Consider the following 12715-nt stretch of genomic DNA (forward strand, 5'->3'; position numbering starts at 1 on the left):
GAAACAAAAGCAAGTCAGCACTGAGAAGTTACAGGGAGTTATTGGCACAACATCAATGTCGTAATAAATTTATCTGCATGGTATGACCCTCTAGAGTGGTCTTGTGGTAATATGGAAATAGAGATCCATAATTCAGTGCCACAAAAATATCAAAAATTTAGCTATGTAAACTCAATAGATGTTAGCAAAATGAACTGGGATGAACACACTCAGCCTGGTCTACATGTAAACAGGAAGTGAAAATTATGATCAGTGAGTGAAATAAAATTTCTCTGTGCCCTAGTCAGCAACAGGAGCAAACCAAAAGCCCTAGCACATATTCATGAAGCTGTTTCAGAAAAGAAATAATTACAGCAGTGATCAACCAGACAAACTAGATTTGTGCGATTCCTGGGCACCTAAACTAATCACACACATGAAAGGTAAGTACAACAGTGAAGATAATCTTGGCTCTCCTCTCACAGAATACTGCAACTTCCAAAGACATATAAAATGAGAAGAAACCCAGACACCACTTGTGATGGTGCATCTGAATGTGCAGTATCCCAAAATAAACTCAATATACTGCAAATGTTTGTAAATGTGTACTTGCCCCATTTGTTAGTATTAACCAAACATGGTCTAAAACGTAATGAAATTAGATACTACAAGCTAGATGGTTTTGTATTGGCAAACAGTTATTGTAGAAAACACTGTAAGGCAATGGTGTGGCAGTCTTTGTCAATGGACATATTCAGTTTAAGGAACTTGCACTTATAGAGCAGCATTGTGAAGAGCGAAGTGAGTGGAATTGTAATCCAACTAAAAGAGCAAGGAGCCAATGTAATAAAACTTAAAGTAGTAGGAATATTATGAAAAGGACAGATTGCTACTTACCATATAGCAGAGATGTTGAGTCGCAGACAAGCATGACAAAAAGACTACTAAACATGTCAGCTTTTGGCCAGACGGCCTTCTTCTGAAATAGACAAAAAACACACACACACACACACACACACACACACACACACACACACATATTCACACAAACACAGCTCACTCACATTCTTTTTGTTGTGCCTGTCCATGGCTCAACATTTCCACTATATAGTGAATAGCAATCTATCCTTTCCATAATAATATCATTATCCCATCCTGGATTTTCCATTGTTCAATGTAATATGACTATATAGACCCTCTTGTGCAGATGTAATCATTTTCTCATCAGTTGCAGTACCATAATTAGGCAGACTGGTCCCAGTGACCTTAACTGTTCTTGGAGACCTTAAAACTCATGCAAACTCCACCAAAATAGCTAACATGAAACTCATAGACTTATTAACTTCATACATTGTTAAAAATGTAGTTTCCATAGACACTAGGGTCTCAGCTTCTAGTTCTTCTAGGACAGATTATGCAATAATTAACAAAATTGCTGAAGACACTGTTAAGGATAGTAATGTAGGCTTTCATTACTGAGACCACCTTGTACTACAGATAGAATACAGAAAATCAGCTCCTAAAAGAATAACAAAACTTTGGGAAAGAAATGAGACTGAATAACAGTAACATCAACTCTCTTAAAATTAAACTAGCTAGGAGAGATGGGATACCATCTATCATGTGGAAGAGTCAGATATCAAATGGGATAAGTCTTACACTATTCTACTGAGGTACTTCAACTCCTGCTCCCCAACTAAAGAAATGAAGACAGGACCAACACATACTCAGAGTGGAAGAAATAACAAACTGTGACTTCCAGCCAACCTTATTAAACTTAGAATATTCATGACTTAGATGTCCTGTAAAAATCAAGACTGCATATTTTCTAACAAAAATGTAACCCAGCTAAAGAAGTCTTTAAAGCAAAACTTTTAAACCTCATAAAATAGGTTCATGGTAATGAAGTATCACAGTCCTTGAATGTAAGCAAGGCCTCCTGGAAACTGATCAGTATGTATTGAAAAACCTTCACAGCCAGGGATAGCATACAATTATCTATTTTACAGGATGGTAATATTATAAAACACACAAAATCATTATGTAATTTTTTTAATACACATTTCATATCACCAACAGGAAATCCAACACACACAATAGACATGCACTGAGAGATATCGGATCACATCACTTGAATTTGATGAGGTTAAGGAAAATGAAATAAGCAAGAGAATTATCACACTAAAGAACAAACAGTCAGCTGGATGATTGTATATCAAATGTTGCAGTTAAAAATGCACAAAAGAAATAGTTAAACCATTAATCTACCTCATAAACTGTAATTTGAGAAAACATTTACCCTAGTCTGGTGATCTGAAAATAAGCAAGATAAAGCAGTGCATAAGAAGGGAAATACAAAAAAGGCTTCATACTACTGCCTGATAGTGTTGATCCCCACCATTAATAAGATTTTCAAATGGTTATCCTTTCTCAGTGCTCTCCTTATTTTACAAAAAATTCCAAACAGAAATACAGCATGGTTGTAGAAAAGAATACTGCACAACAGCTGCAGTTATTGAATTTCTCCATGAAGTGCATATCCTCCTAGATGAAAAAAATTAGGACCATGGGAATCTTATTAAATCTTTCCAAAGCCTTTGACTAAGTCTAACCATGGGCTTCTCATTAAAAAATTGAAATCATATGACATCATACAGTCTTCTATGCAGTTACCATTCTCATTCTTAACTAATCACAAGCAGTGTACTTAACTTTTACACAGAATACATAATACGGTCATAGATTTCCAGTCTTCTAAGGATACAGTAATCAAGGTGGTGCCTAAGAGTTCAATCCTTGGCCCCTTCCTCTTCTTGTGTTAAGTCAATGATATGACACAACCCTCCATCTCACAAATAGTAAGCAATGGTGATGACATATCCCTCTTATTTTACGATCAAGACTTTGAGGCTTTACAGTCAGTTGCTTCTAAGGGTGTTACTTAAGTAACCATGTATTTTGTACACCAAGACCTAAACACAAACATCAGTAAACCCCAGGTAAACCCTTGCTATTAGTATTTAAAAAAACTGACCCTCATGAGGTTGAAATAAACAATATATATGGTATTGCATCAGTACAAGCAGATAACAATAAATATCTTGATGTTCACTTGGACTAAAATCTTCATTAGGTAAACCACATTAATTCTGCATGTGAGAGAATCAGGAGTAGCTTGTATGTGATAGGCCAACTGGCAAAAATAGTTCCAAGTCAAACCTTAAGAAACAATTTATACACTTTTTAATTATGATATTGAACTATAGTACTTTGCAGCAGATCTGCACCTGAATAGGATATTAGTATTACAGAAGCTAAGGTTAATGTATGGACTAAGGTCAAAGAGTTCTGCCATGAACCATATGTCCAATATAAATTTTTAAAAATATATTCCTTATATTTGTACCAACTTACTATATTTTTCTGAATATTAAAAACACAGTAAATAAGTGCAGTGATAAACATTAATATGATACCAGAAGTAAGGGTAACTACTTCAGGCAGAGGACAACTTTAAAAATAACTGATAATACTCCTTATATTTATGGGTAGATATGGTCAACAAAGTGCCACACACTGTAAAAACTTGCAAAGCAAAGCTGTTCCACAAGGAGATGAAAGCTTTCCTAGTAAGTAAGAGTTTGTATCCATTCAGTGAACTCTTGAGTTATATGTTCTCAGTTGTGACACATAATATATTTAGAATATTAAGGTCAACATATGGACCACTATTATATGTAAGTGTTATTTATATTAATTAACTACACAACCCATGTATGACATTTGTAAAAGTCATCAGTCTGAAGACTACATGCAAAAAAAATGTAAATAAATAAAATGTGACACTAGTGACTAATGCAAGCAATATTCTATGGTTCAATTACATACCGAGGTGGTCCTGGTGCCACAACTAAAGTTCAGATTGTGTTATTTTAAAAGATACATTTGTATGATTGTGTTTACTGAAATGATTTGTAGTGTTTTTTGTCTGCCTAAAATATGTGATAAGCTATGCATGACTATGCTGTAGACATTATATCTTACCTGAAATGAAATCATGTATAAAAAGTAAATCAGGTTAGTTAGTGTCATGCTAGAATACCTGGCACAGTTTTGGAGTGTTATAAAAGCATATATTTAGTTTTCAGTTCTGTTTACCTTGAATATGTGATGACTTACTCTGTTTTGTTGGGGAGTACAACATCCCTCAATGTTGCTCTCATGGTCAGGTGCACATTTTGGATGGTCAAACATTTATTATGGTATCTGCAAAATTTTTGCAGAATGAAGAAACCAGTGGGTGTGTCAACACCTACCTCTGTGCATGTTTCTATCTACTGCAGAAAAGACCTGTTTTGTCATTTATCTACTGATGTGTTAGCATCAAGAGATGCTGCAGTGGATGAAAGAAGACTAGTGAGTATCTTTGCAGTATTGTTAATATCAACATCTAATAGTGATGCAGTGCTTTGAAAAAATGTCTTCAGAGTTTAGAGTAGATATCCATACTGCTCTTCCATATTCTATTGACTTAGGGAGTGTCAGGCTTGTAACTGCAGCACAGAGGGCATTCATCCGTAAGGTTGATCTCCTTCCTCAGTCACTGAAGAGAATGTCATAGCAGTACAGAAACTACTTCAGGAAGATGAGTGTCTGACATATTTCCAAGTAGATGATGAGTCATTGAGCTTCTCTGGATCTGCAATCTACTTCCATAAGGCCTCACTGAAGAAGGGAGACTTTGTTATTTGTCAGCACCACACTCCTTGAGTGAGATGTGGATGCTCAGGAGAAATATTTGCAGGTTGCTCATCTTTCTGTGTGAGTGATATAATTTTGGCAGTCATGAATGACTTTTTTACTGCAGTATTCCAAATAAGTAACAGAGTAGGAAGACGTGCTTGAAGCTGATGGTGCATTCACTGCAGTTCAAAAATACTACCTGTTAAGAAAAAAAAAGTGGGAGCATTGTTTGCTGCAAGTGGAGTATTGAAACATGTGATATTCAGCACTGAAGGAACTGCCATGAGGAGGATGTATGTAGAACAATGCTAGTCTCAGGTCATAAAGATGCTTGAAGTTGTCCGTTCACACTGAAGGCAGTTGATCGCCCATCACTGCAAAGTCCCAACAGATTGGTGAAAATTTGGGACTGGCTATTTAGCTGCAGTTAACTTCAAAACTCTCAAAATTCATTCCTGCAGTGCTGACCTTGTGTCATGTAGCTTTGTCTTTTTTCCATAAAATAAGAACCACCAATAAAAGAACAAAGACAAAGCACTCTATAGGTAGGAGGGTGAATGTCCCAACTCTAGACATAAGTAGTATGGGATATAATCCATCTTAGTTACTGAAATTACTTGTAATGCTATGATTGCAGAAAAGAGGCCTAAAAGACAACATACAATAGAGAACAGTTCAAAACATCTTTCAACAGTGATTTAAAAGGATAGGGATAGGTGTTGAGTACAATGAAAATTATTTTAAAAATAGTAAATGTATGAAGCTGTATTTCATAAATGCCCTAGTATCCTTTGTACCATCGAAATGACAGATTCTCCGTAAATATTGCATCAAAAAATATTTATTATGCAAGATTTACAGAAATCATGGCTTGTTCTCCACAGATCATGTCCAATTAGAGCAGAAGTCTTTTTAATTCTGATGTTTGCTGTCACTTTCTAGTATGTAAATTCTTCAACAGAATTGAGGTAAGGAGACTTCAGCTCTTTTTGAAAATAGGTGCCAATTTCTATACCTCTGGAACAGTTGATGGGGAGCACTAGAACATTTCACAGGAAGGAAGAAACAGTACAAAAGGTGTACAGAAAGAATAAAAAATGTTTAATCAAAAAGAGGAACAGGATGAATAAGCAAGGTTCTTCAGCATATAATGGCACAGGAAAATATGAAATAAGAGAAAAAGTGTTCCATTACTTTCTCAGAGAGAGTGGTGATGCTATGATGCATTTGAAAGCAAAATAAATCATATGTTACCTTAGGTATTATTTTCATGGTATGGGCATTTTTGTATGGTAAAAGATCATATGGATTCCCTGCAGTTGATGGTCGAAACACCATACAATGATAAAAATGTGAAATAAAATGAGATAATGTTTCCGTTTTCATTTTTAATCTAAACGATAAGTGAAACAGCAAAAGATGGAACTAACAGCAAAAGATGGAGCTATGAATAACTAGTTTACATTTTAATTAATCACACTCAGAAAACCTGTGAGAGCATAGTATACATTTTGTCTGCCTCAGTGTAATAATATTTGTGGATGATGGTGGTTATTAAAATATTGCAGAATGTTATGATATTCTGTATTGTAGTGTGTTTGACTAGGCAAATTTTTGGTCTAATAACAAATACTGAAGGAGAGCAATTAACGCCATTTGAGAAGTACTTATTACTTATAAACAATAAATCAACATGTTTTCACATCAGGATACCATTAATAAATGTAACCTAATTATAGTAGTTTATGTTTATGTATGTAGATCATACATCTCACCTTCTAATAGCATCCCCTAAATTTTCAGGAACATCAGGCTTCCCAGCAGGTGACATTGCCTTGAGATTCCCACGTTTACCTGTGATATCAATGACTAGAGTTTGCTTATTCTGATCATCAGCTCTAGTGAGACTAGCTGATCGCTTAGCTACTGGTTCCCTGGGAACCGTCGGCAAGTGGTCCTCACTTGTAGTTGCTCTGCCACCTGGTATTAGTGGTACATCCCTCTCAAGTGTTGCTCGCTTTGCAGGTGGGTCCATCAGTCTAGATAACATAAATATTTCTGAAGGTTTCTGTTGTTGCATTCACAAAGATATTAGACAAAGTGAGAAGGAATAAAATTGCGACAATATGTCCAAGAAAAAGTAAATATTTTAAAAAGGATGAGTTTGAAAAAAAATACTGTATTGCAGCAAACACTTGTGTGACCTATAAAACTATAGGAAAATACATGGTTTTGAGAAGGATTGTAGAACTGAAAAATTATCTAAAATGAAGAAGCTATATCTAATAAAAACTATGGAAGTAATGAATATTGAAAATAGTACCACAGTAAGATAAACATTTAAACAACAATGGGGACAAATTCTGTGAAATGAGGATCCCTCAGTATATGGTTACCAAAAAGATACAATAGTTTCAAAACCTCAGTTCAGATGGGAGTAAAGCTGTTGGAATACAATATCTGAAATTGGTACTATGAGTCATATGGAACAGATATCTCAGACCACTGAATAAAGGATTGAATATAGTAAGTACATCAGTATTACTGTGCTCAAATTTACATTGAGGGAAAAGATTACTGAAAAGAAAATGAAAATCAAATTAATACTTATAACACAGTTTGTAGAACTTCAGTGCCCCCTCAGGCTATAGTTCCTTCAAAAATATGAACAGGAAAGCAATAAATCTCACAAACAAAAATTATTGTATGGCATTTCTTAAAAATAAAAATGGGCTTGACATGAAGTAAAAGCTGGGTAACATAAGCTATAATTTTTTATGTTTCTAGAACAAAATGTTTGACCGTGCTCTGTTGAAATCAAATCAGTGTACTGAATGATATCAGACAGCATACAACAAGAAATTGGTAGATCTCTAGTGCGTGCCCTTTTAGGGACTTAAGATTTGATATTTTGCCTCAGAAACATCTTTATATCTGTGCTCTAAAATGTACAGATGATGATGATGATGATGATGATGATGTCCTGTGAGTAAAAACGGAGGAGACAGTTAAAAATGAGGGTGATTACAAATGTGGAGCTATAACTAGGGCTAGGATTTCTATGATAGGACACACATTTTTTGTAAGAGTGACGTGCTCCTTAAATACATACAACTGCTTGTTATGGAAAAACTAAATGAATTACTGTAATCTGTTAAGTCCTATTTACGCATATATGACCATTTCTCTCTGAAAGAATACATTTACTAAGTAAATAATCATATTCATTACATTTATATACTTTTGAGGAGGTGAGAACTCTTCTCCTGCAAATTCTTTATTTCATATTCCATTTCTAGAATTATCCATCTCTTTTTGTTTCCCAGAAAATGGTTAGGTAGGAGACGAGGTACTGGCGGAATTAAAGCTGTGAGGACAGGGCGTGAGTCATGCTTGAGTAGCTCAGTCAGTAGAGCACTTGCCCGCGAAAGGCAAAGGTCCCGAGTTCAAGTCTTGGTCCGGCACAGAGTTTTAATCTGCCAGGATGTTTCAGGTAGTAACTTAATCTATTGTGGACCCTGAATGGCAAAGAATGTCTCATTGTGTTTTCAGTCTTTTTAAAGTCTGAAGAATGTGTACTATAGTTCAGAAAAAAATGCTGTCAGTGAAACAAAGTATTCCAGTAAAATCACAAGAATCTGTGTCTTAATACAGTGATAAAATATTTTTGACTGGTGTGCTAAAATACTCTATTGTAAATTGTGCAGTGTAAGTGCAACTATAGAGAAGTTATTTAACGTTCAGCAGCATGTGGCAACAGGAAACACAAATATGGAATGTAACAGATTGAAAATGGAGAACACTACAACACATGCTCCAGGGAAATCCCATCAGTCTTATTTCGAAGAACTTTGTAAAGCATTTCTTTGTGCTGGCATTCCCTTAAGTAAACAGAACCATCCAAAATTTCATGAATTCATTACAAATATTTTAGAACCTGTGACTGTTAATTGGATGTAAATACACGAAACTGCAACCAGTTACTTTTTTTGAATAGTTATTTATTATTCCATGAACCAATTTTTGAACCATCTGAAGATGAACCTGAAAAAGGTTCAAAACTGGCTCATGGAATAATAACTAACTATTCAAAGAAGTGACTGGTTGCAGTTTTATGTATTTACATTTCATGAATTCTTAGAAAAACACACAGGGAAATCTCTTTCTTACTTTTCCACATTAAGAAAGGATTATGTGGGTCAAATTTACAAAGAAACAATGCAGCCATTCAGATATTGTGTTGCAAATAAAGAAATGTGGGTATAAATCTATGAAACCACAGGCTCTATGGAAAGATATGTTGCAAATGTCATTGTGGGAATTTTGGAAGAAGATGTCCAGGTGAAAAGTTCCTGATAAGCTGTGAATACTTGGAAAAAGTTGATTTTTCCACTGTTAGTAAAATGTTTGACACATTTATGGCACTGTATGTCCCAAAGGCATTAAGCATGATAATATACCAACAAACTACTATTTGTAATGGATGCTGTGCCTTAAATGGTGAAAGACGCTGATTTATTAAAATCATTAAACAGTAAAATTGTGCAGATGACTTGTTTAGCTCACGCCTCACAAACAGTTGCAGAAGAGATTCATAGTACATTTGGTGTGTCAGAAAGGTATTTTTGAAAGCTGCTTCATGTGTTGCAGACTTAAATTGCTAAATCAAGCAATGGAAAATCTCCAGGATGGAATGTAACAATACCAGAGCGGGAAAGTTGCTACTCACCATAAAGTGGAGATGCTGAGTTGTGATAGGCACAACAAAATGATTCACACAGTTATAGCTTTTGGACATTAAGGCAAGTTGTGTTTGCTTTAGTGTGTGTGTGCCTGTGTGTATGTGTGTCTACTGCTGACAAAGGCCTTAATGGCTGAAAGCTGTAATTGTGTAAATCATTTTGTTGTGCCTATCGCGACTCAGCATCTCCACTTTATGATGAGTAGCAACTTTCCTGCTTTGGTAGACTTAAATTGTTAGATACAGATATTTCCTACCCACCCAGATGGGGGTCCTAGATCGTTGCCTGCCAGAACTTAAATTTTATGAAAAGCATAACTGGTTCATTCAATAGCAGTGTAGCTGCTTCAGTTGGCCAAAAAATAGTCCAACACTGAAATTTCAGTCACACTTTTGTACATAAAATCAAATTCTGAATTTATTCCTACTTCGGAGCAGACAGAACTGCCACCTAGTAAAGCAGACAGAACAAAGGGAAAAAATGTGATAAATTAGAAGCTCAGTACAATGAAAAACCAGTCCAAAGCAGCAAATTTTACTTTTTTTATTCACACAGTGTGTTCACACAATGATTCGTTTCACGCCAAGACCCATTTTCAAATCATTCTAACTAGGTCTCAGCCTGAAACTAGTTGTCATGTGAATGAAAATTAAAATTTGCAACTTTGGACTGGTTTTCCATTGTAGTGATTAACAGAAGTTGTTGACCCACAGCTACACCAGCATGCTGGAAGTTTGTAAATTAGAAGCTATTTGTAGTAAAGTGGTAAAAGAAGTATCAAAGAAAATGAAAAAGGTGTTAGTAGAAAATGAAGGGTATCCATACACAGCAACCAATTTGAATGATTTTTGTGGAGTGAAAAGTTCTCTTAATCATTTAGATTCAAATTATATTGTCCATTTTAAATGTCTTATATATACAGTGACTCATTGCTCACAAATTGGAGATCGAAGTAAAAATAAGACTGTAAAAAATAGTAGATTATCTCTGTTCTGATGTTGATAAAAAGCCTCTAACAACATCAAATTCTACAGTTCAACTTGCTTCTCATGTACATTTTATTCTTGAGTAAATGGTTACCATAAACTGACTTACTAATTTACATAAAAACAGAAATGTTATCTCATTTTAACATTGTTAGGTCATAATTTTTGTGTTATTATGTATATTTTTATCAATTTTTGGTCTAACAACATATCTTATTGCATGTTATGGTGAGTTTTAGGTCAAAAAAGTCCTAGCCATAGTTATAACTATTTATCAGTGAAACTGAGACCTTAGATACGACCTTCAATGAACTGTAGCAATTTCCATAGTTTTGGTGGAAGCATTTGGGCTATTATTACCAACAAGCTGTAGTTTTAAAACCATGAAATGAAGGTTTGAGACCATAGCAGGAAAGTGCTCACAATCATGTTGTATCTCTTGTATCTGTGCAGCACATCTAAGGTAAAAACTCAGAGAATGGTGGTGATGAATTGTTTGATGTCCATGAAGGATCTATTTCCTGATGCAATTTACAGAACATAATGCATGAATGAACAAATGATTGAATGTACCATACTAAAAAGCTGCTCAAACTCTTGGTGTAGAAAATAAGAATAAGTAATAACTGACATATTTCATTCTTTGCTTATTTCTGCATTTTTATTTCATGTATTTAATATTCATTGGAAACATGGTTTGAAAATTAACAGAAATCTTGTTTCAGTAAACTCATAGAAGCTCTATTGTTCCTCTTAAAATAGTGGGATGGTTTGATTACCCTTCTTTTAAAAAAATACCAATAGGTAGTAAACACAAAAGTGGAACATATGTGCATGTAATATATATTTACATCATTTGCTTCCAATAATATACACTCCTGGAAATTGAAATAAGAACACCGTGAATTCATTGTCCCAGGAAGGGGAAACTTTATTGACACATTCCTGGGGTCAGATACATCACATGATCACACTGACAGAACCACAGGCACATAGACACAGGCAACAGAGCATGCACAATGTCAGCACTAGTACAGTGTATATCCACGTTTCGCAGCAATGCAGGCTGCTATTCTCCCATGGAGACGATTGTAGAGATGCTGGATGTAGTCCTGTGGAACGGCTTGCCATGCCATTTCCACCTGGCGCCTCAGTTGGACCAGCGTTCGTGCTGGACGTGCAGACCGCGTGAGACGACGCTTCGTCCAGTCCCAAACATGCTCAATGGGGGACAGATCCGGAGATCTTGCTGGCCAGGGTAGTTGACTTACACCTTCTAGAGCACGTTGGGTGGCACGGGATACATGCGGACGTGCATTGTCCTGTTGGAACAGCAAGTTCCCTTGCCGGTCTAGGAATGGCAGAACGATGGCTTCGATGACGGTTTGGATGTACCGTCCACTGTTCAGTGTCCCCTCGACGATCACCAGTGGTGTACGGCCAGTGTAGGAGATCGCTCCCCACACCATGATGCCGGGTGTTGGCCCTGTGTGCCTCGGTCGTATGCAGTCCTGATTGTGGCGCTCACCTGCACGGCGCCAAACACGCATACGACCATCATTGGCACCAAGGCAGAAGCGACTCTCATCGCTGAAGACGACACGTCTCCATTCGTCCCTCCATTCACGCCTGTCGCGACACCACTGGAGGCGGGCTGCACAATGTTGGGGCGTGAGTGGAAGACGGCCTAACGGTGTGCGGGACCGTAGCCCAGCTTCATGGAGACGGTTGCGAATGGTCCTCGCCGATACCCCAGGAGCAACAGTGTCCCTAATTTGCTGGGAAGTGGCGGTGCGGTCCCCTACGGCACTGCGTAGGATCCTACGGTCTTGGCGTGCATCCGTTCGTCGCTGCGGTCCGGTCCCAGGTTGACGGGCACGTGCACCTTCCGCCGACCACTGGCGACAACATCGATGTACTGTGGAGACCTCAAGCCCCACGTGTTGAGCAATTCGGCGGTACATCCACCCGGCCTCCCGCATGCCCACTATACGCCCTGCTCAAAGTCCGTCAACTGCACATACGGTTCACGTCCACGCTGTCGCGGCATGCTACCAGTGTTAAAGACTGCGATGGAGCTCCGTATGCCACGGAAAACTGGCTGACACTGACGGCGGCGGTGCACAAATGCTGCACAGCTAGCGCCATTCGATGGCCAACACCGCGGTTCCTGGTGTGTCCGCTGTGCCGTGCGTGTGATCATTGCTTGTACAGCCCTCTCGCAGTGTCCGGAGCAAGTATGGTGGGTCTGACACACCAGTGTCA

General features: G+C 37.2%; 1 protein-coding gene across 1 annotated transcript in view; it reads right to left on the reverse strand.

The window, feature by feature from the left end:
* Window positions 1–12715, reverse strand: part of LOC124795574 — a 261713-nt gene that overhangs the window by 67682 nt on the left and 181316 nt on the right. The window contains exon 8 of the mRNA XM_047259646.1: window positions 6498–6761. Within this exon, the coding sequence (XP_047115602.1) occupies window positions 6498–6761 (264 nt within the window). The remainder of the gene's footprint in view (window positions 1–6497; window positions 6762–12715) is intronic.

This window comes from Schistocerca piceifrons, chromosome 4 (genome assembly GCF_021461385.2).
Source record: "Schistocerca piceifrons isolate TAMUIC-IGC-003096 chromosome 4, iqSchPice1.1, whole genome shotgun sequence".
Taxonomy (NCBI): Eukaryota; Metazoa; Arthropoda; class Insecta; order Orthoptera; family Acrididae; genus Schistocerca; species Schistocerca piceifrons.